General features: G+C 50.0%; 2 protein-coding genes across 3 annotated transcripts in view; one reads left to right on the forward strand and one right to left on the reverse strand.

Moving 5' to 3' along the window:
* Positions 1-24276, reverse strand: part of LOC309373118 (whey acidic protein-like) — a 90677-nt gene that overhangs the window by 61925 nt on the left and 4476 nt on the right. For both annotated transcript variants that reach the window (XM_081917354.1, XM_081917353.1), the window contains exons 3-5: positions 24072-24224; positions 21470-21649; positions 20019-20659 (exon numbers count right to left, since the gene is read on the reverse strand). In XM_081917354.1, the coding sequence (XP_081773480.1) occupies positions 20634-20659; positions 21470-21649; positions 24072-24224 (359 nt within the window). In that variant the 3' untranslated portion in view covers positions 20019-20633. The remainder of the gene's footprint in view (positions 1-20018; positions 20660-21469; positions 21650-24071; positions 24225-24276) is intronic.
* Positions 13486-18036, forward strand: LOC309373161 (nigwaprin-b-like). The gene is made up of 4 exons (XM_081917405.1): positions 13486-13620; positions 15253-15387; positions 16914-17048; positions 17877-18036. The coding sequence occupies exons 1-4, from the start codon at positions 13536-13538 to the stop codon at positions 17879-17881; spliced, it is 360 nt and encodes a 119-aa protein (XP_081773531.1). The 5' UTR covers positions 13486-13535; the 3' UTR covers positions 17882-18036.

The raw sequence follows: 24276 nt of genomic DNA on the forward strand, positions 1-24276 counted from the left end.
CCCCGCCTCTCCTGGGTTGGGCTGGGACAGAAGCCAAGCGGATTTGAGTGTGTGGGTCCAGCTGGCTCCTGGTCCAGATAATTTCCCCGTGATAATTAATCAAAAATAACATACGAAGCACCTGCTGGATCAAGCCAATGGCCATCCGGTCCAGCGTCCTCTTCTCAAAGTGTCCAACCAGGATCCGGGCAGAAGAGCAATACCCTCCCTTGCTGGGTCAAAGGGTCACCTAATCCATGCAAGAACCTCAGTTTAGGCATCCATGACAGATGACCATTTGGCCTCTGCTTAAAAACTGCCAACAAAGGAGAGTCCACCACAGAGGGAGTCTGTTTCACTGTCAAACAGCTCTTACTGTCAGAAAGTTCTTCTGGAGAAAGTTTTATCCTGGAGCAGGAGAAAAGAAGCTTCCTCCATCTTCCATGTGAACAGCCTATAAGATATTTGAAGATGGCCATCATATCTCCTCTCAGTCTCCTCTTTTTCAAACTAAACAAACCCAGCTCCTTCAACCGTTCCTCATCAGACTTGGTTTCCAGACCAGTGATCGTCTTGGTTGGCCTCCTCTGTACCCATTCCTTCTTAAATTGTGGTGTCCAGAATTGGACACAGTATTCCAGGTGTGGTCTGACCAAGGCAGACTAGAGCGGGACTATGACTTCTTCCCATGGTCTGGACTCTAGACTTCTGTTGGTGCAGCCTAGAATAGCATTAGCTTTTTCTCCTGCTGCATCACACTGTGGACTCATGTTCAGCTTGTAGTCCACCAAGACCCCTGGATCCTTTTCACGTGTGCTGCTAGTAAGTCAGGAGTCCCCCATCCTATCTTTGTGCATCTGGTTCTTCCTGCCTAAGTGCAGAACCTGACATTTCTGCCTGTGGAAATTCATTGTGTTAGTTGCACCCAGTTCTCCAATCTGTTAAGGCAATATTGAATTCTGATTCTGTCTTCTGCAGCATTCGCTACCCCTCCCAGTTTGGTGTCGTCTGCAAATTGGATGAGCATCTCCTCAATTCCTTCATCCAAGTCATTTATAAAGACGTTTAAACAACAACGGGCCCAGGACAGAACCCTGCAGCTTGTCACTTTTTCCAGGATGACAAGGAACCATTAATGAGTACTCTTTGGGTTTGGACACTTAAAAAATAAAATGTATTATGTACCTTGATGGGCCACCCTGGTCTGGATGGATAGATTTAAGACTTCAGGACTTTACAAAGAAGCCCAATCCACACTTCAGTTCATGCCTTTCTGAGCAAATTTCACTGTACTCAGGGAAAAGCTTTCACCAGTTTCAAAGAAAGACAAATGGCTGCCTTGCTGAATTTGTTTTTTTTTACTCATTTCTAGGCAATCTGCTGTTTTTGTTTTTATTTTTTAAAAAGATCTGTTTGAAGTTGATGGATTTTTATTTTTTGGTTTTGGTGTATGGATATTGGAATGCTTGTATCTTACCTTTTAGCAAGAACAGACGTCAAACTCTTCTGATTTAATTCTGAAATTCGTAAGAATGCATTATAGATGGATTGTTATTTGGGTTTAGAATGACTGTTAGGCTGACGTCTGACCATGTAGCCAGAAGGCATTTAAGTTGCAGGGAGTGGTTTATCCCTGTGGCATAATTGTCGTGTTGTTGTCGCAGAGATTAAAACATGGAGCCATAAATCCATCCTTTTTCAAATTTGGTGATGGTATCTTCTGCTTCCTCTTCTTATATAGGCGCCTGAAGGAGTTGTAAATTCTCTTCGGTTACTTTTGGCGTGGATGTATTTGCAAATACTTGCTCTGTATTTGTGACGGGTGGATGTTATATTTAAAAAACAAACAAGAAAAAAGATAGATAAAAAATAAAATTAAAAGTATAGAAATTTTAAAATAGATTTTTTTTTAAAGGGAAAAAGTAGTAGTAATGAAAGGAAAATAAAATAAAAGGGGGGATTCACTATTGAAAGTGGATGAAGTGATCTATCTATATAGGTTTGTAATGTTTATTCTTTCGTTTTGTGGGGAGGAGAAAGAAAGAAAAAGAGAAGGAGGAGGGGGATGGGGTGGAAAGAGTAGGGCCATTAAGAGTCTCTCTGTGTGTATTTTCCTTTAAAAACAAAAAACAAACAAAAAAGCAAAAAAGAAAAGAAAAATAACACTAGCCATAGCAATAGCAATACCAGTAAGGTGATGTTAGAAGTAAAAAATAGTGATGCTAATGATGGGAGGGCAGGGGAAGGGAAACACTGAGAGTTTTTTCCATCATCCTCATCCTCATCATGCTCATCATCATGAGGAAGTCAGGGCTGAAGTGGCGGTCCCAGGAAGTGGCCTGTGTTGGTTCAGGAATCCTTCATAATTCGTGAGAATTTAAATAATAATAATAAAATTAGGAAAAGAGAAGTTTTGGGAAGACCCACCCAGTGCCCGTCTTCTCCTGGGGTGACACCCTTGGCGTGGCTCCCAGTTGGGCCTCTGCCCGCCTCCCTTGTGCCCATCGCCAGATGCGACAGTTAGATGTTGTGATGGGCAGAGATCCGGATAGCCAAGTGGAATTTGCCTTGCAGTTTCTGTTGCTGTTTTATCTGATGAATCTGATGAATACCTTTCAACTAAGTTGGCAGCAATATGGGTGCTTTGTTGCCAGAATCAGGCCATCATTGTCTAACTGAATTAGTGCATCGTTCCAGCTTTTCCAGCTGAAGGCATTGGTGCGTGTGAGATGCAAGTCAAGGCCCGAGTGCGGAGAGGGGGAAATGTCATGCGGGTGTCATGTTCTGGCCAAGGGTGGGGTGTGGCACGTCGGACATTCAAACCACGTCACCTGCGTTGCGCCTGCAATCTTGGCTACATGCGGCAGGAGTGCGGGGAGTGGGAAAGGAGATGTCCGGGTGGGTGCCTGGAGCAGGTCAGGAAGAAGTCACAGTGTCCGTTGTTATCTCTTTATTCCAAGAAGCAAACGGCTCAGAAGGCCAGGCCAAGGAGCACATCTTCCCAATACAGTCATACCTTGGGTTACAGCCACTTCAGGTTGTGCTTTTTCAGGTTACGGACCGCCGAAACCCAGAAGTACTGGAACGGGTTACTTCTGGGTTTTGGTGTCGCGCATGTGCAGAAGCGAGCGGTAAATCGTGCTTTGCGCATGTGCAGAAGAGCTGAATCGCAACTCGCGCATGCACAGATGTGCAGACGAGGGTTGCGAACGCTGCGGGTTGTGAAGGTGCATCCCGCACGGATCAGGTTCTCAACCTGAGCATCCACTGTAGGTCTTGCCCCAAGGAGGAGGTTCTGAGGACTGAAGGTTCTCAACTTCCTACAGTTGCCTAAGCATAGCTGTCAACGTTTCCCCCTTTTAAGAGAAATTCCCTTATTCCAAATAGGATTCCTTGCAAGAAATGGGGAAAGCTGACAGCTATGTGCCTAAGCTTGAATGTGGAGATCAGAAAACGCACAGCGCGCCTTGCTGGGGGAGCCAGCGCCTTGTCTCAGAAACCACGTCCCCACAGCCAGAGCTTTCTCTGAGACGGTGCATGCCGGTGCACCGTACCGCCACCTCGCTTGCCTGACCCCACTCCCTCCCCCCGCATCCCCGCCCCTTTGCCTCTTCCTCCGCTGCCTGGCTGAAGGCACCACTTTGGCTGCCTGTCACCAGGCAACTTCCAGAAAGGCACTTTGTTGTTGTTGTTTAGTCGTTTAGTCGTGTCCGCCTCTTTGTGACCCCCTGGACCAGAGCACGCCAGGCACTTCTGTCTTCCACTGCCCCCCCAGTTTGGTCAAACTCATGCTGGTAGCTTTGAGAACACTGTCCCACCATCTCGTCCTCTGTCGTCCCCTTCTCCTTGTGCCCTCCATCTTTCCCAGCATCAGGGTCTTCTCCAGGGAGTCTTCTCTTCTCATGAGTCTTCTCAAGTATTGGAGCCTCAGCTTCAGGATCTGTCCTTCCAGTGAGCACTCAGGACTGATTTCCTTCAGAATGGAGAGGTTTGATCTTCTTGCAGTCCATGGGATTCTCAAGAGCCTCCTCCAGCACCAGAATTCAAAAGCATCCAATCTTCGGCGATCAGCCTTCTTTATGGTCCAGCTCTCACTTCCATATATGACAGTCCTTCTAGATGCCTGCATTTCATGCTTTCTGTAAGGCTTCTCATCAACTTGGTAGAATGGAGTGGTACTTTTACTTCCCTTGATCTGGACACTATACTTCTATTGATGTAGCCTAGAACAGTGTTTCCCAACCTTGGGCCTCCAGCTGTTTTTGGACTACAACTCCCATCATCCCTAGCTAGCAAGACCAGTGGTCAGGGATGATGGGAATTGTAGTTCAAAAACAGCTGGAGGCCCAAGGTTGGGAAACACTGGCCTAGAATAGCATTGGCTTTTTTTGCTGCTGTGTCACACTGTGGACTCATGCTAAGCTTGTAGTCCACCAAGACCACTGCATCCTTTTCACATGTACTGCTTGCAAGCCAGGTGTCCCCCATCTTATATTCGTGCATCTGTTTCTTCTTGCCGAAGTGCAGAACCTGGCATTGGTCCCTACTCAAATACATTTGGGCCCCGTTCTCTAATCTGATGGAATCATCTTGCAGGAGGGGGGAAGGGAATGCTATTCTAAGCTGCACCAACAGACATCTAGTGTCCTGATAAGGGGAAGTCATAGTCTTGCTCTGTTCTGCCTTGGGGATTCCTTCCCCTTGCTCTCTACTGTGATGGCCTGGGAATCCGATTCAGAGGCTGAACCGGAGGAATCCCAGCCTGCACAGGAGTCCCCGCCTCCAGGGCTGGCTGAGCCGGGGCAGGGCCTTGAATCTGAAGCGCCTGCACCTGTGCCGGATCCTCAGGAGCAGGCACCAGGTGAATTCACTCTGGCTCCGGAGGTGGTTGAGGACTCAGTGCCTACAGGTGAGTCTCCCCCTGGGCCCAGTAACCCTTCAGCCACTCCTGAACTGCAGAGGCTCAGGGCAGAGAGGCGAAGGGAACTGGTTTCTCCCAGGAGGAGTGCTCGCCTTAAGGCCAGGAGAGGCGGGTCTCCTGTGGGCCGGGACCGCCCCTGGCCTCAGAGAAGATAAAGGCCAGTCAGCCCGGTCCCATGTTGCGGGAGCAACGTCGTTGATGAGCTGTTTCGGCCCGCACCCAGTCCTGTTTCCCCCAGAGTTCCTGTCCTTGCCCGGCTTCCCGCTGTGGACCCCACTTCGCCCGAGGAGGACTGTCTGCCGACCCTCAACTCAGGTCCTGGACCTCGCCCCATGGTAACCTCCCCCCTGAACCAGCACATCTACTTTTAAACCAAAAAGCACTTCTAACGTCTTTCAACCCCTATCAAGTTTAGAGGACTCTCCCACTGCTTGTGGGCAGGGCTTTCAGTGAACTTTGCCTTAGGAGTTTCAGATTCATGTCTCATCTTGAAAGTCCAATTGGGGGAATAGCTGAGCAAATTTCCACTATGATCAGCACAACAGCTCACCTTCTGATGAGTTAGCTGGGCGATACTTTTCTTTTCATCATCATGACATATCAGCAGAGAGATGGGGATAGCTCAGTCGGTAGAGCATGCGACCCATGTTGGGCAAAATATTCTTGGGCTGCAAGGGGTTGGACTCCATCATCCTTGTGGCCCATTCCAACTCTGCAGTTCTAGAATTTATCTCGGCTGCTTCTTCTGAGATTCATGGCCCAGCCCAAGCCGAGGAGCATCAAGGCTTTGCTGAACTGCTTAGCTGGTGGGTGGAAGAGACCTCCTGCCCCCCAGCTGAACAGCTCTGATGCCTCAGAAGGCCTCCTGGCCCCCAGCAGAGGGAGCCTCGATGCTTATCTGGCTTCTACATGAGCAGGAAGAGCATCAGAGCACCATATAGCTGGGGGGCGGGGAGCACTTTAACTGAGTCCGGGTTCAGTAAAACTGCTCAGCTGGGGCACAGGCAGCCGTGTGCTCCTCAGTGTGCCGGTGTCTGTTGGCATCGGTCGCTGTGATGTTCGGGCTGAAGAAAGCTAACGAAGCTCCTGAATGAAGGAGCGGGAGGGAGAGAACATGCCAACTGGGCATGTGTCTCTACCAGGGTCCTATTTGAGTGTAGGATGAGCTCCAGACAGTCCTAACTGTCCCAGTATCAATTGCATTTAACATTGGGAGAGAATGCATCCATGAATGATTCCCTGCATTTTGTGACTCTTCTGCCTCCCTCCTAGGCTGTATTGCACATCTCCTGTCTGAGCTTGGAAGTGGTGCAAATGGTCAGCCAGAATGTTTTGCTATGTCTGCTTTGAGTTAGCACTGGGGTGTTAATCCAGCGCCTCTCCTGGAAGCTCTTTGACATGTTTTGCGAACAGGGAAGTAAAATATGGGATTGGAATGTCAATAGTTGAGACCAAATCAACCCCAAGGAAGTTGATACCAGGACGGAGCTATGTATGTTGACATCCCCTGACCTGCAACCTTTCTCGATGGATATAGAAGGATGTTTTTATGTTTCATGACTACTTGTGTGCTGTGTAGAAGTACGCTATATAAGCTTTGTTCTGATGTGCCTCACGGTAGACATTTCCTTGACTTGGCAGGGCGGGGCCTCGGCGTCTCATCTTCATCCCCATGTTTGGTGCAGGAGGGGGAAATAAGGAACATTCCAGGAACAAATCCGAATCTGGGATGGTCTTTGTAATTCTGGGCCTGTCCCCGGAAAAACAAGACACTTGGGTAGGGCTGGATCTGGGACAGGACCGGAAGGCAGGAGAAGACTTGAAGGTGGGGCATCATTTGACCAGGTGCCTGATTAGGTATGTTGTAAACAACACTGTATCTCTGGAATGAATGTGCTCTGAGGTATAAAATACTGTGATTTCTTTCTGTACTTTCACAGACTTCCAAGTCAGGAGTCTGTTTCTTTCTCTTTTATTCAGCTGAATAAACCTGAGTTCTGCCTCTCAGAAGTTCTGACTCCCTTTCCTTTGTTTGGGGGGTGGGATCAGGAAAACATATCCGGGGAAGAACAGCATAGATTTATGCAATATGTGCTCTGACATGGCCTAGATCTAGCACAAATAAACCTCAGTAAGGTGGCTGACTCCCCTTGCTTAGAGGTCTTTAAACAGGGGTGGGGGGCATATGTTGGAGATTTCTGCATTGCAGGGGGTGGGACTAGACCCTTGGGGGTGCCTCCAAGCCCCACAATTCTATGCTTCTAAGGTACTACTTAGTGAATACACATTCAGCTCAAGATTCTGCCCACAACCCTCCTACACAAATACCTATTCCTGCTTCCCAACCCCTTTCCCCAAATTTCTCTTAGGGTGCACCCACACTTTGCCCCACACTTTATAGGCACAGGTCTGTATTATAAGAGTCAGTGTCTGAATGCTTCACCCCTCTTGAGCTGCTTTCCTTGCTTAAAACCCGCTCTTTAATGCTGAATTGTAACAAACAGCAATTTGGGTTTCCCGTGGATTGCTGTTTGCTCGATACAGCGGTAAAGAGCGGGTTTTTGAAAGAAAAGTTCCAGGGTTAGGTGGGTGGGTGGGGAAAGAAGGGCTTGGACCTGGCACTTTAAAACATGGTCCTGTGCCCAGAAGCACAGCACAAATGTAGTCTGGATGAGACCTTAGTTTAAGGAACCTTAGCAGAGGGGCTGGAAGCTTCTCTGATGTCCCCATCTGTGTGGTTTTTTTTAAGGGGGTCCTCAAAAACCATTGACGTTGCCAGTCCAGTCAGCCAGATATCTTCCAGCAGGGCTTCCTCTCCCCCGGGACACCTTTCTCAATATCACCCACCCTAAACAGACTCCCCAATGCCAGGCATTCCCAGTTCTTAAAATTGTTGAGTGGGAAGGGACCCCAAGTAAGCCCTTTACCCCTCCAAGCAACCCCCAAACACACATAGCAGAGCTGCCCACTCACACTGGGCAGGCACAGTTGGAAGCAGAGCCCAGAGGATGAGCGAGGGACCCATCGCAAAGAAGAAGTAGGACCTCATGCTGGGAGGCAGCTCTGAATGGTGCTCAGGGCTGAGATCGGCAGCCATATATACTCCTCCCACCTCCCTCTCCGCCTCCTCTCCTGGGTTGGGCTGGGACAGAAGCAAAGCAGATTTGAGTGTGTGGGTCCAGCTGGCTCCTGGTCCAGATAATTTCCCCATGACAGCCAATCAAAAAGAATTTAAGAAGCACCTGCTGGATCTAGCCAATGGCCGTCCAGTCCAGCATCCTCTTCTCAAAGTGGCCAACCGGGATCTGGGCAGAAGAGCAATACTCTCCATTCTGAAGGAAATCAGCCCTGAGTGGTCACTGGATGGACAGATCCTGAAGCTGAGGCTCCAAGACTTTGGCCACCTCATGAGAAGAGAAGACTCCCTGGAAAAGACCCTGATGTTGGGAAAGATGGAGGGCACAAGGAGAAGGGGACGAAAGAGGACGAGATGGTTGGACAGTGTTCTCGAAGCTACCAGCATGAGTTTGACAAAACTGGGGGAGGCAGTGGAAGACAGGAGTGCCTGGTGTGCTCTGGTCCATCACTGTAACTTGTGATTGGGTCAGTCTATGAATACGTAGTGCCTTAAAGGTAAAGGTACCCCTGACCGTTAGGTCCAGTTGCAGATGACTCTGGGGTTGTGGCGTTCATCTCGCTCTATAGGCCGAGGGAGCTGGCATTTGACAGGGTCATGTGGCCAGCATGACTAAGCTGCTTCTGGCAAACCAGAGCAGCACACGGAAATGCCGTTTACCTTCCCGCTGGAGCGGTACCTATTTATCTACTTGCACTGACATGCTTCCGAACTGCTAGGTGGGCAGGAGCAGGGACCGAGCAATGGGAGCTTCGAACCGCCGACCTTCCTATCAGCAAGCCTTAGGCTCTGTGGTGTAGACCACAGCACCACCTGCATTCCCCAATGTAGTAGCTTAAGATGTAACAATTATGTATATTAAGAAGTCCCGCCCGATGCAAGGGGCCAGACTTTGGAATTTATTCCTCTGTGCCTGTTTGGCTGGCTAGCAAAATAAAAACCTTTGTTTTCCTCATTTGCTGCATGAGTTTTCTTTCAGCCCCAAACAAGCTTGCTCCATTCTCCATGTGACAGCCCTTGAGATATTTGAAGATGGGTGTCATATCTCCTCTCAGTCTCCTCTTCTCCATACCCAACTGTCCAGAACTTGACACTGGACTCCAGGTGGTCTGACCAAAGCGGAGTAGAGCAGCACAATTACTTCTGTTCATCTGTTGATGCAGCCCAGAATATCATTAGTTTGTTTTGCTGCTGCATCACACTGTTGACCCAGGCTAAGAACCTTACGTACTATTCAAATGTCAAGACGGATTATTAATATTATTTTTAGAAAAACCTGTTTAGTAAGTAAGCATCTTGGAATTGTTTTATTTTAACTTCTAGCATCCTGTTTGCATCTTGATTTAGTTATGCAATTCATCAGTCAGATTGTGTTTTATGTGGGTTATTATTTGGGCCTAGAATTACCGATACACTTGCCTCTAACTATGTATCCAGAAGGCCTTTCAGTTGCAGTGAATGGTTTATCATTGCGGTGTATTGTGCTGTCATTGTTGCAGAGTAGAGTGTTAAAAAATGAACCATAAATCCTTCCATATTGTTTTTCAGGTTGGTGATTGTATCTTTCGCTTCCTCTTCTTATCTTCCTCTGCTTATACCGGTGCCTTAAGGAGTTGCAAATTCTTACTTTTTGCATGGATGTATTTGCAAATATTTGCTCTGTCTCTGTGACAGCTGGATGTTGTGATGAATGTAGAAATTGTCTTGCAGTTTCAGATTCAGACGTTGCTGTTTTATCAGTATATTTGCTGAATGTCTTTTAGCTAAATTGGCAATAATCTGGATGGTTTGTTGGCAGAGTCAAACCATCATTGTCCAGCTGAATTAGTGCATCGTTCCAGCTTTTCCAGCTGAAGCCATTGGAATTTTCTTTTTGTATAAGAACTAGTATGAAAGAGGCCTCCCAGCATTCTCACAGGCCCATATTAGATCAGCGGAAACAGTTGGGCCTGATGAACATTTACTGTTCGCAACCCTAATCCTGCGGAAAGCCATCTAATTAGATTTTAATTTGATCCTGACCTGTTTTTAGGAGGTCATTTAATTATTGTTTGATTTTATACCAACGTTATATATTTGATGTTAGCTACCCTGATCCCAGACTCGGCCGGGGAGGGCAGGATATAAATAAAAGTTTATTATTATTATTATTCCCCTTCATGGATCACTGCCTTGCCATGGCGAAGGGGCTTGAATAACTCAGAGAAGCTATGAACTATGCTGAGCAGGGAACCCAAGATGAACAGGTCATAGTGGAGAGTTTTGACCAAACGTGATCCACCTGGAGGAGGAACCGGCAAGCCACTCCAGTATCCCTGCCAAGAAAACTCCATGGACAAAGGCAACAGGCATATTGTTCATGGGAAAGAAATGGGAGTGCCTGATCACCTCATATGTCTCCTGAGAAATCTCTATGTGGGACAAGAAGCTATAGTTAGAACTGGATATGGAACAACTGATTGGTTCAAAATCGGGAAAGGATTACAACAAGGCTGTATATTGTCTCCCTGCTTATTTAACTTATATGCAGAATTCATCATGCGAAAGGCTGGGCTGGATGAATCCCAAGCCAGAATTAAGATTGCCGGAAGAAATATCAACAACCTCAGATATGCAGATGACACAACCTTGATGGCAGAAAGTGAGGAGGAATTAAAGAACCTTTTAATGAGGGTGAAAGAGGAGAGCGCAAAATATGGTCTGAAGCTCAACGTAAAAAAACCTAAGATCATGGCCACTGGGCCCATCACCTCCTGGCAAATAGAAGGGGGGGAAATGTAGGCAGTGAGAGATTTTACTTTCTTGGGCTCCATGATCACTGCAGAAGGTGACAGCAGCCATGAAATTAAAAGATGCCTGCTTCTTGGGAGAGGCAGCATCTTAAAAATCAAAGACATCACCTTGCCAACAAAGGTCCGTATAGTTAAAGCTATGGTTTTCCCAGTAGTGATGTATGGAAGTGAAAGCTGGACCATAAAGAGGGCCGATTGCCAAAGAATCTATGCTGTTGAATTCTGGTGCTGGAGGAGACTCTTGAGAGTCCCATGGACTGCAAGAAGATCCAACCTCTCTATCCTGAAGGAAATCAGCCCTGATTTCCTGAAGCTGAGGCTCCAATACTTTGGCCACCTCATGAGAAGAGAAGACTCCCTGGAAAAGACCCTGATGTTGGGAAGGATGGAGGGCACAAGGAGAAGGGGACGACGGAGGATGAGATGGTGGGACAGTGTTCTCGAAGCTACCAGCATGAGTTTGACCAAACTGCGGGAGGCAGTGGAAGACAGGAGGGCCTGGTGTGCTCTGGTCCAGGGGGGCACGAAGAGGCGGACATGACTAAACGACTAAACAACAACATTATTATTATTATTATTAGTTAAGGCATGACTGCAGGGAGGGAGGGGTGAGGGAGGGGTGACATCATGGGGTGTGTCGTGTGCTGATTGGCTGAGGGTGGGATGTGGCAACAAGAAGATCCAAACCTCTTCACATACATTGTGCCTGTAATCTTGGCCATAGGGGTGGGACACCTGCAGCCCCCCTAATGATGCCCCTCCCTCATGTTGACTGGGTAGAACCAGAGAGGAAGAGAGCAGCGGAACAAATTTGTTCTTCTAACACAGTACATTGTGTAGGCTACTTATTTAGACATTCATCAGAGTGCCCTTACCGAAAAGTCTGTGTGTGTCAACTTTGCATTTACGAATCTTGCTCAAGCATTCTCTGTGTGCTAAGCTCAACTTCTGCTTTTGTCGCAAATTCCTAACTGCTTTTGCCACTATTATGTATTAATCTTGCGGATCTGTGTCCTCATAGTCTTGCGTTCCTCCTTGATTTCCCCTATATTTAATCAGAAGATGCTTTATTTGCTATGTGAATACGTGCATATTATTCTGGTCCTACAAGAGCTGCCACACATTGGGTCAATATCTTCATCAAACCAAGGTCTAGTTCCTGATCCTCCACTACCAGTTCAGACCCCATGAATTCCTGCATGACTCCTGGTCCTCTGAAGGTCAGCATCTGCATGGGTGACAAGGCCCATCTAAGGGTCTGGGCTTGTTTTGCAGTCTCCCCTTTTTCCCCACCCCAGTTAGGCATTTAAAAGAAACATGCTGAATAATAATAATAATAATAATAATAATAATAATAATAATAATAATAATTTATTTATACCCCACCCATCTGGCTGGGTTTCCCCAGCCACTCTGGGCAGCTTCCAGCAAAATATTAAAATACAATAATCCATCAAATATTAAAAGCTTCCCTAAACAGGGCTGCCTTCAGATGTCTTCTAAACGTCAGATAGTTGTTTGTTTCCTTGGCATCTGGTGGGAGGGCGTTCCACAGCGCAGGCGCCACCATCGAGAAGGCCCTCTGCCTGGTACCCTGTAACTTTGCTTCTTGCAATGAAGGAACTGCCAGAAGGCCCTCGGCTGAATTGATGGTTTCCATGGCTGGTTAGCAACCAACAGGCATCTGGGATGAGTGACCTGCATTGTTAAACTACGGCATTCATTCCCAGAAGAAGTAATGATGGCCACTAACTTGGATGGCTTTGGAAGAGGGTTAGACAAAGGATGCTGGACTAGATGGGCCACTGGCCTGATCTAGGGGCTCTTATGTTCTTCTGGGGCCTCCAGAGGCAGCCTGTCCAGAGGTTCTTGGGAACATCTGACTGCTTTGAGAACAGCATGCTATGCTAGATGGTCTGATCCTGCTGCCAGGCTCTTCTGATGCTTTCTCTTCTGTCCTAGGGTAACTTGGACTCCAGAGTGGATGAGCCCCTCCGTGAGACTCCTCACCTTGAACAGGCACCGCAGCCGACTTCTCTCTGGCTTCCTTGGGAGCAGAAGACTGTACAGTGGCCTGAAACCCTAGGCTCACCCAATAAAAATGATATGAGTTCCCCATGAACCTTGGTCTCCGCCATCAAGTTACTGGGGAGACAAAGGAGAGGTTACTGGTCTGCTGTGAATGTATAGCAGTGTGTAAACGAGATGGCCTGCTGGTCTCTGGGGAAACTGGTTCAACTGGAAGGACTTACCTTTGGAGAAGAGGTAGAGCTGTTGCAACCCACTCTGGAGGCCACTCACCTACAAAGGGACAGAGCTAAGCAAGTGGCCTTTGGGTGCAATGAAGGAGAGGTGACTCATTTATCCTTGCAGGCTTATTACCTTAACATCGGGTTTTAGGGAAAACTCTTTATCCTTGCAGGAGGAGATGCTCACTTACTCCTACTCTGAGAATTGCATCCTGCACACCTCTGGGCATATTTGGGGAGGGCGTGGGGTGCACACATAGGGGGAAGCAGTTCTGTTGCACAAGTGTAACTCTTATGCCATCCCAGTGATGAAAGCCAACTGTCACCTTTGTTGCTGAAGTTTCCTCTTGCCCAACCAAGGGCTGTGCTCACCTCTCTCTCTAACCAAGGGTTTAAATCTTGGCCCAGATCAGCCACAGCACCCAGACTCTTCTGCTAGCTGCATCAGGAACAGCACCATGAAAGCCAGGCTCTTCCTCGTCTTCTTCCTCATGGGCCTCCTCACCATCTGTGTTGAGCTGCCGTCTGCAGCTGGACAAAACGGTAAGGGCAGAATCCCAGGCCAGCCAGGCTTCCTCCTCCTCTGGCGGTGTTGACCCTCTGCACAGCCTTCCTCTGAACCTGCTCCAACCTGTCTCCACCCTTCTTAGGGGATGTCTGTCCCATTGTTGAATAACTCTTACCATCAGAAAGCTCTTCCTAATAATAATAATGATAATGATAATAATTACCCGTATTTTTCGCACCATAGGGTGCACCGGACCATAGGGCGCACCAGGTTTTTAGACAGGGAAATCAATAAAAAAAATCTTCCCCCCCAGCCCCAAAGAGCAGCGTACAGGCAGCGCCCATATCTCTTGTGACAGAGCGTTCTACCAGATAGGGGCCACAGCTGAAAAAGCTCTGGCTCTGGTTGAGGCCAGCCTAACCTCCCTGTGGCCTGGGACCTCCAAGATGTTTTTGTTTGAAGACCATAAGGTCGTCCGTGGGACATACCAGGAGAGGTGGTCTCGTAGGTACGAGGGTCCTAGGCCGTGTAGGGCTTTAAAGGTCAAAACCAGCACCTTAAACCTGACCCTGTACTCCACCAGGAGCCAGTGCAGCTGGGAAAGCACCAGGTGAATGTGATCCCGCATCGAGGACCCCGTAAGGAGTGAGAATCCCCTTTCTTGACATTTGAATCTGGAGCAGCAGCAGCAAACCAGCTTCCTTCAACATCCATGTGATGGCCCTCCAGTTATTTGACGATGGTCCACATGTCACCCCTCAGTCTTCTCTTCTCCAGGCAAAGACTACCCAGCTCCCTCACCTGTTTCTCACAAGGCTTGGTTTCCAGCCCCTGGGTATGTTTAGCCTGGGGAAGAGAAGCCCCACAGTTGACCTGATAGCCATCTTCTGAAATCCAAAGGGCTGTCTCATAGAGGATGGAGCAAGTTTGTTTGATGCTGCTCCAGAGGTGGGGAGCTGAAGCAATGGATTCAAATGGCCAGAAAGGAGATTCTGACTCAATATTAGGGAGAACTTTTTGGTGGTCAGAGCTGTTTGACATTTTAGGGGTGCCAGCACATCTCTTAGGCTGGCCACTGAGGACTGTGTTGGTGTCTTTGGGATAGATGGTTTCATCTTCCCATAGGAGCTGGTTGAGGAGAAGGTGGAAGGGCTCACAGCATTAGCCTTCCAGTAGATACTGAACTGGGGGACGTGGGTGGCACTGTGGTCTAAACCACTGAGCCTAGGACTTGCCGATCAGAAGGTCAGCGGTTCGAATCCTCACGACGGGGTGAGCTCCCGTTGCTCGGTCCCTGCTCCTGCCAACCTAGCAGTTCAAAAGCACGTCAAAGTGCAAGTAGATAAAGTGCAAGTGACCCGGAAAAAATGTCTGCGGACAAATGTCGGCTCCCTCGGCCAGTAAAGCGAGATGAGCGCCACAACTCCAGAGTCGTTCACGACTGGACATGACTGTCAGGGGTCCTCTCTCTCTAGATACTGAACCCCGACGAGGTCTTGGGCTGGGGGGCTGAGTGGGGCTGCCCTGGATTCTCACAGAGGCTTGTGCTTGTCCTGGCCTGAGATCTGTATTCCGGGGGATAGACTCTCAGCTCACGGGCTTCATTGCTTGTGGAAAAGAAAACTTCCACAGCATTGTGGTGTGGGAGTCATCTTTCTCTCCTGCAGTGCATCCTGGACAGTGTCCTCCGATTAAAGGCCCTGGCACATGTGCAATCTCCTGTCAGAGTGATGAGTCTTGCGGCCCTGGGAGCAAGTGTTGTGCTACAGGCTGTGGATTTGCATGCAAAAGAGTCGTTGAAGGTGAGAGAAGCCAGCAGCTGCCAAGCCCATCGCTCTCTCCAGGAGAGCAGTAGCAGGAAGACACTCCGACCCAGGAGCTTGGCCTGTTGGAAGGGAGCAGGGACTCTTCTCATTGGCCATGGGTGATGGAAGGCGGGAGGTTGGCCTGTTGGAAGGGAGCAGGGACTCTTCTCATTGGCCATGGGTGATGGAAGGCGGGAGGTTTGTTTCTCGCCAAATGATTGGCTGGTATAGCAGTGGCGTATTTGGCCTCCTATCACAGGTTCTCCATGGTCTAGAAAGTTCCTTTTCAAAGAAAGGTCTGAGAACCCTTTGGCCACATGGGCCAGGTATTCCTCTCTCCATGATCCCAAGGGCCAACGGTGACATGTGGGTGGAATAAACCGCCTGCTCAATCATCCCACTGTCATAGTGACATCAGGCAGATTGGGGCCTCTTGTCAATCATGCAGCACGTCCACGGCAACCAGCTGGGAAAGGTCTGCTTTCACCTGCTCTGCACCTCCCGTTAGATTTGGCATCAAGGGCAGGACAGGGGGGCGCGACTTGGCCATGATGGCCTCGCAGGAAAAATGGGGAGGCCGAGGTACCTGGAGGCCCCCCACTCCTGTTTTAAATGAGAGCCAGGGTTACAGGAGAAGACAGGCCCCAGTGGGCATTCTTCGAATCAGGATAGAACCCAGCCCACCGGGGAACAGAGCCCCCTGAGCAAAATGCAGGCCAGGCTTGTATTTCTGTCCACAACCACTTGCGTCGAGGCCCCACCCCCATACCACTCAATCTTCTTGCGGTTCCTGCATTGCTCATTTTTGGATTAGATGACCTTTGGTGTCCCCTCTAACTCTACAATTTTATCGTACCTTATCACACCAATAAATTATAGAAACATTCCATTTCCCCACAAAGATTATCCCTTGTCTGCCCTCTTTATTAGCTCGATCACGCATACAGTATTCCATACCTTTAGATTTTTATCTTCCAAAGTCCAATTTCTCATTTCCACCCCATGGATGATGGCCCAGGGGTTGCACCCCTGTTCACTTCACTTACCAACTTGCCCCTACCCAGCCCCCCATCCTCTTACCCAACTGCCCTCCCCTGATATTTCACCAAACCTTACACCTTGCGCCGTGACACCTCACCATTACCTGTCTAGAGCTCACTAGACCCCCCATACTTCCCTTAGGCCCCACTGCCCTATCCTTAGAAGCATTCTGGCAGGTCCTGCTTGCGCTGTTGGCCCAGCTGCATCTCTTTCCTCCAGCCCCTCCCATCTCGCTTGCCAGCACTGCTGTCATGGCCCAGCAGCTCTCAGAAGTTATCACACTGAAGTTCACAGCATTACCTGTTGGCAGCCGAGCAAAGTGCTGCGTGATGACAACCTTGCCTTTTTATTCTATATCAAGATACAGCATTCTTTCAAAGTGCTGTGTGGAGTTTCCATTTTCATTCCACCGCTTGCTACCCGTTGAAAACCAAATCCCCAGTAGAGCATCCCAGTATGGGGGTCACCTTTTTCTCTTCCAGTGCATCCTGGACGGTGTCCCCGGCCCACTGGAGGTGGGGCCTGTGCGGAATTCTGTCAGGGTGATGCCTCTTGCTCAGCTGGGGAGAAGTGTTGCAGCAATGGCTGTGGCCACCAATGCATGAAAGCCATTAAAGGTAAGAGAAGCCAGCGGGTGCCAAGCCCATCACTCACAGCAAGGCCCCCAGAAGAGCTGGGGCAGGAAGGGAGCTAGGCCAGGAGCTTGATGTGTTAGAAGGGAGAGGCAACTCCTCTCGTTGGGTAAGGAGGATGGAAGGTGGAAGTGAGATTATTCTCCTCCAAATGATTAGATCAGCGGTTCCCAAAGGTTCTGAGTCGTGGAGCACTTCTCAGGAGAGAGGTTTTTTTATGGAGCACAGTTGCCTCCCTGATGCCAAAGGCACATATTTATTTATTTTTATTTCCGGTCTCTTTGTGGAGCCCTTGGAGATGCTTCACGGGGCACCAAGCGCTCCGTGGAGCCCAGTTTAGGAACCGCTGAGTTAGATGGTATAGCAGCTGCACACTTTGCCCCCTCTCTTGGCTTCCGCAAGGGCCAGCGGCTTGTTGTTTTATTTAAATTCTTTAAATGAAAGCTGGGGAGACGAGCTAATGGTGACGATGAGCACCAGGTGGCCTGGGAAGCACGGCGAATTAGATAAAGCTCGTGTCTGATACCAGTTGCTGGAGACCACAAGTGGGGAAGGGGCTGCTGTTGTGCTCAGGTCCTGCTCTGGGCTCACCAAAATGGGCATCTGGTTTGGCTACTCTGAGGAGAAGATGCTGGACTAGAAGGGCCACTGGCCTGATCTAGGAGCTCTTATGTTCTTCTGGGGCCTCCAGAGGCAGCCTATCCAGAGGTTCTTGGGGACATCTGACTGCTTTGAGAACAGCAAGCTGAACTAGATGGGTCACTGGTCTGATCCTGCTGCCAGGCTCTTCTGACGCTTTCTCTTCTGTCCTAGGGTAACTTGGACAGCAGAGTGGATGAGCCCCTCCGTGAGACTCCTCACCTTGAACAGGCACCGCAGCCGACTTCTCTCTGGCTTCCTTGGGAGTAGAAGACTGTACAGTGGCCTGAAACCCTAGGCTCACCCAATAAAAATGATATGAGTTTCCCATGAACCTTGGTCTCCGCCATCAAGTTACTGGGGAGACAAAGGAGAGGTTACTGGTCTGCTGTGAATGTATAACAGTGTGTAAACGGGATGGCCTGCTGGTCTCTGGGGAAACTGGTTCAACTGGAAGGACTTACCTTTGGAGAAGCCATGCTGGTTCTGCTCCACCAAGCTTGTTCTTCTATAGGCTTGTTCATTCTATCTTTAATTATGCTCTAAAACACATGTTTTAGATCACCTGGTTCCCCCCAAAGCTGCTGATCACCTGGTTCCCCCCAATGCCTCCAATGGACCCCCTTCCCACAATTCCCAGAGCTGCTTTACACTTAAAATAAAAAAAAAACTGTGTGTATGATGGGGAACCTGCCATGATATGGGCAGGGGGGCAAGAGTCATGCCTGACCAGGCATTCGATTTGTGAATCTTTCAGTTTGTGAAGGCAGGAAGAAGTTGGGAGTTGGGGCCAAGGTCTGGTGAGTTTCTGTTTGTCACTGTGCAGTGCTTTGGAGTCACAAGACTCTGCTTTGCATTCCACACATTCCAGACTGTTGGAAGTCTCACGGAAGACGGATGTGACGTTACTGGTTTCCTGCTCCTTTGTTGTTCAGTTGCTCTCTGCTCTCACAGAGAGAGGATGTCTTTCTTTTCTGTCTGCGTAGCTTAGCAATAAAACTCTTTGGCCATGTAGCTCATAAATCTCATCACTTCTGCTGCTTTGATTCTCTGCATAATGGGAACGTGCTTATCAGAGGCTCAGGTCGTTAATTATTGTTGGAGGCGATTCCGAAGGACTCGACCGGAGGAGAAGGAATAGCTCAGTAGTAGGGGAGGCTCCGACAGGTCTTTTCCCTCCTACCTCCCACTCCCTTTTAATCTTTGAAGCTGGTTAGGAAAGAAGTGTGAGTCGGATAGCTCCTGGGGCCATGTGAAATCCAGCCAAGGGCTGTGTGTTTCTGAGTGTTCCAGGCACATCACTTATGTTATCTGGGAAATCCTCTGCACTGTTCAACTTTGGAGGAATTGCTGAGATAATTCAGGGCTTGGAGTGTGAGTCTTGTCCAAACAGTCCTGTCTAGGGCAGTTTGAAGTGGAACAAGGGGCCCCGTCCTGGGGCAGGGCTCCTTAGCCTCTTGGCTGCTGTGCTACACAATATCAGTTTGCTCACAAGGAACCAGGGTGCTATAGGGGGGCTGTTATCTCCTGGCAGATGCAGCGCTTGTGCCAGGCTTTGGAGAAATGGCAGGGAGATTTCAAGGGATGGAGGGTGAAATATACTCTGCTGGGGGAGCATCCTGCAGGTCTCACAAGAGAGCAGATTCTGGCTACACTTTAGGAAGAACTTTCTGACAGTAAGAGCGGTCGGACAGGGGAATGGATGACCTCAGGAGATCGTAGACTCTGCTTCCTTGGAGGTTTGTAAGCAGAGGCCGGATGGCCATTTGTCAGGGGTCCTTTAGCTGTGAGTCCTGCATTGCAGGGGGTTGGACTAGATGACTCGTGGGGTCCCTCCCGATTCAATGGTTCTGTATGCAAATGGGGGTTCACAAACAGTCAACAACAATAGCAACCCTACAATGGCACAGGCGGGTTCTTTTTATTAATTCCCCAAACACATACAGAGCCAAACATTCATACAGATTCTCATATGCCCAAGAGGCACCTGGTTTCAGGGGGTCGCTGGTCAAAGGGAGCCAGAAGCATTTTAGGATTGTTTACTGGGTCTTCCTTTGCACGCCTGGAGAGGGGGGCTTGCTCTGAGCCCCCCTGCTAATGGACTGCGGAGGCCTCCATCTCTGTGGACAGGATGAACTCCACCTTCCCCCTCCAGGGTGAGATTTAGTCTTTGCCTGTGGAAGGGAGGTGCGAGCCATCCCTCTCTGGCTGAGATCTTGCAACTCTGCAGCTGCACTGAGCTCTTGCTTAAAGTACGGGTGGTGCTAGCTGGGTATTTTGCCCCAGGTGAAGCCTCCAGAGCATGGGTAGGCAAACTAAGGCCTGGGAGCCGGATCTGGCCCAATCGCCTTCTAATTCCGGCCCGCAGATTGTTCGGGAATCAGCTTGTTTTTTACATGAGTAGAATGTGCCCTTTTATTTAAAATGCATCTCTGGGTTATTTGTGGGGGAAAGGAATTCGTACATCGCCCCCCCAAAAAATAGTCTGGCCCCTCACAAGGTCTGAGTGACAGTGGACCGGCCCCCTTCTGAAAAAGTTTGTTGACCCCTGCTCCAGAGGAACGCCAATGAGGCTCCCAGCCTGTGTGTGTGTTGTGTGTGTGTGTCTATGCAATTGTGCATGGGAGTGTGTGCCAAACTGGGTTTTTGACTTGGGTGAAACAAAGTCTGGTTTTGCTCCTGGTTAAAGCAAGCCTAGCTGGACAGTCTGGGAAGGGAAAGGGCACGCCAGAAGCAGTACCACAGGAGGCCAGAGGGCGGTGGGAGAGGGCAGCTCCCCATCTGGAAGATAATGCACCCCAAATGGCTGCACTGGTTTCTTGGGGACCCTCCTGGAACTATTTCCTGTAGAAGCCCCCCCCCCCAATGCTGTGTTCCAGACAGAAAGTCTTCAAGTCCACGGCCAGACCCAACAGTCCTTGGAGTCTTCCTTTAAGAGGTGCTGGAGGTAGGGGACCCTAGAAGAGAAAGCTGAGTGGTCAGGGCTGTGTGTGTGCTGTCCTTCACCCTACCAGGACTCCCCACAAAAAGCACAGAGGCTGACACCCCCATGGGCCTTTGGAGCTGTGGGGCAGCCACTGCCCCTTCCTCTTGTTTGTTTGTTTGTTTATTGCATTTCTGTCCCACCTTCTCCTCCAAGGAGCTCAAGGTGGTCTGAATGGTTCTCACATTCTCCCTCAATCTGCACCACAACCTTGCGAGGTAGGTTAGGCCGAGGGGCAATGAATGTCACACCCTGTGAGCTTCATCCTAGCTGAGTGGGGGATTCGAACCCTGCCCTTTCCCAGGTCCTGGTCAGACACTGTAAACCCCTGCACCCCGTGTCTTCCCCCGGGGTGCCTCAGCTAAAAGGAAGCAGCCGGCTCCACCAGAAGAAGAGCTGCTGGTCTCCCCTCCCCATCCTTTCACTCTTGTCAGGGAAGAGTCCTGAGACCCTCCCTCTCTTATCAAACCCACCAGACTGTTTGAGGGAGGGATGTCCCGGCTGCTGGAGAAGCGTGCCAAGACCCCTGCCCCAAAGCCCACCCGTTACGCTCTTCCTAGGCCAATGGGGGCTTCGCGTGATGGATCCCCAGGGCAGCTTAGTCAAGTCCCTCAGCCCAAACAGGCAGCTGGAGCAAGAGAGGTCAAAAAGCAGGGATTTTAGCTGCATTTCCTGCATTGCAGAGCCTTGGGATCCCTTCCTACTCTATGAGCCTCCTGAGCTTCGCTTTCCAGGGGTGCCCATCCTCCCATGGTGCCACCCCCGCCCCTGGCAGCTTCCTCACCTGGCCTGCCCCCTCCTGCCTTGGCAGCTTGGGGGACGTTGGTGCATTCCATGGAGAAGCCCGAGAAGCAGCACTTCTGGTCCCCCTTGCACTGCCAGTCGTGGGCGCAGGTGTCGTTCCACGGCTCTCCTCCTCCCGAGGGCGTCTTCCGTTGCACCAGGGGGCATTTCCCAGGCTTCTCTAAGAGACACAGAGAGGCAGAGAGTGAGAGAGGGGGCGAGTCTTCTTGGCACTGGGCAGATGGAGTTTCAGGAAGGAACGGATTGTGCATGAGCCCAAAGTTTTTGCCAGGGCTGTGGCTGGACAAGAGACTTTGAGGAGCTGGGGTGGCAGAAGGGGATTGGCAGGAGAATAAGACAGCACGTTTCTTTCCTGTAAAGGGCGTGCCCTAATGGAAATGCTCTCGCAGACACTTATGGATTCCGTCTGAATCACGTCTGGCTAGTTGGGGATTTGGGGTGAGCCTCTGTACTTGAACCCCCAAAAGGGAATTTTCTCCCACAGGTTTCCTTCCACCCAGGGCAGTCTTAACTATAGGCTCCAGGGGTGCAGGGCACCCGGGTGCCAGGCTCTCAGGGGTGCCAGGCTGAGAGTCCGGGGTCTGAGAGTTGAAGTCCAGGGAAGAGCTCGCCCGTCGGTTGGAGCACCGCAGCCGGCTCTTCTGCTGTGGGCGGGTCTGCGCCGCGAGTTCGGGGATTAGCGAGGTGCTGAGGCGGCCAGCCAGAGCTAATGTAGGTCTTTTAGGACCGGTGTTATGTGGTCTTGGTGGCCAAATGCCTCAGAGAACCTAGGAATTGAGATAGACTACCCCTGGACCTGGAGGTTCCACCAGAAGATCAGAAGAGCCCGGCTGCTGGATCAGGCCAAAGGGAGCCCACCTAGTCCAGCCTCCTGTTCTCCCTGTGGCCAGCCAGATGTGCCACAGTTGCACAGAGCCCTGTGGGGGCCTTCAGCCTGGCACATGCACATGAAATGATCACGCCCCCACCTGACAGGAGCAGCTGAGTCTGGAGCTGATGCAGCCTTCAGGAGAGAGACCTGATGCCCTGGCAATGGGCACACATTGCATCTCTTCCCCCGGGGCACAGCAGGGGAAGCGCCTATGTTTTAGAGACTGGCCAGTTTCCAGCCTTGCTGCCTCCTACCATGTATGGTTTTCCCAGCAGTGATGTATGGAAGTGAGAGCTGGACCATCAAGAAGGCTGATCACTGAAGAATGGATGCTTTTGAATTCTGGTGCTGGAGGAGACTCTGGAGAGTCCCATGGACTGCAAGAAGATCAAACCTCTCCATTCTGAAAGAAATCAGCCCTGAGTGCTCACTGGAAGGACAGATCCTGAAGCTGAGGCTCCAGTACTTTGGCCACCTCATGAGAAGAGAAGACTCCCTGGAGAAGACCCTGATGTTGGGAAAGATGGAGGGCACAAGGTGAAGGGGACGACAGAGGACGAGATGGTGGGACAGTGTTCTCGAAGCTACCAGCATGAGTTTGACCAAACTGCAGGAGGCAGTGGAAGACAGGAGAGCCTGGCGTGCTCTGGTCCAGGGGGTCAGGGAGAGGCGGACACAACTAAACGACTCAACAACAACAACCCTGTAGGCAGAGCTGAGCCATCCTAGATGGCCACTGATAGCCTTCAAGGGCCATACCCTGTGGCAGAAACAACAACTGCCAGAGACATTGAGTCAACAGGGTGCAAGCAAAATAAAGCAGGGTGCTGGATCAGGCCAGTGGCCCATTTGGTCCAGCATCCTGTGGCCAACCAGATGCAACCAGATGCCTATCTAATCCTCTTGTAAAGACATCCAGGTTGGAGGTCCTTTCCGCTTCCTGTGGGAGAGAGTTCCATAGTTTAACTGCACTGCATGAATAAAATTGGTCCTGCCCCGAATAAGAGTGTAAGAAGAGCCTACTGGATCAGACCAATGGCCCACGTAGTCCAAAAATCCTCTCCCTTCTTGTAGCTTCCAGCAACTGGTACTCAGATGCATGGCTTCCTCTGACTGTGGAGGCAAAGCCAAGCCTTCCTGGCTCGTAGCTACTGATGCCCCTCTCCTCCATTACCGTATTTTTTGCTCCATAAGACACACTTTTCCCCTCCTAAAAAGGAAGGGGAAATATCTGTGCATCTTATGGAGCGAATGCATGGTCCCTGGAGCCAAATTCACCATCGGATCACATAGCATGTCCACGGCTATAGCCTGCACCAAAAAAATCACGCATCCACTGTTTCGTGGTGCAAAAACGTGGTTACAAAGCACAGATCCACATGGATTCTCAGGATTTTTGCATTGGGCTACCCCAAACTCACCGTCAAATCACATATCATGTCTGTGGCCATAGCATGAACCACAAAAATCATACATCCACTGTTTCGTTCAGAATATTTATTTTCTTGTTTTCCTCCTCTAAAAACTAGGTGCGTCTTATGGTCAGGTGTGTCTTATGGAGCGAAAAATATGGTACTTTGTTAAAGCCATTCAGGTGGTTGGTCCTCACTGCCTCCGGTGGAAGGGAGTTCCATAGTTTAACTATGCACTGGATGAAGAAGGACTTTCTTTTCTCCGTCCTGCCCCAGGTCAGGGCCGGTTTCCTCATTACCTTCAATGGGCATCCTGCACACTTGGCTCCCGCAGCCTGAGTCACAGCACTTCTGCGGCCCGGGACAGCTGGCGTCGTCCGTGCAGGAAGAGTCGCACACCAAAGGCGCCTGGAGCTTCTTCAGCAGCGGTGGTGGGCAGCTGCCAGACTTCTCTGGGAGCAGATGAAAAAACAGAGAATGAGCAAGAGAGGGTCAATTCAAAGT

The sequence above is a fragment of the Podarcis melisellensis genome (assembly GCF_964234715.1).
Source record: "Podarcis melisellensis genome assembly, chromosome: 6".
In the NCBI taxonomy this organism is placed as follows: Eukaryota; Metazoa; Chordata; class Lepidosauria; order Squamata; family Lacertidae; genus Podarcis; species Podarcis melisellensis.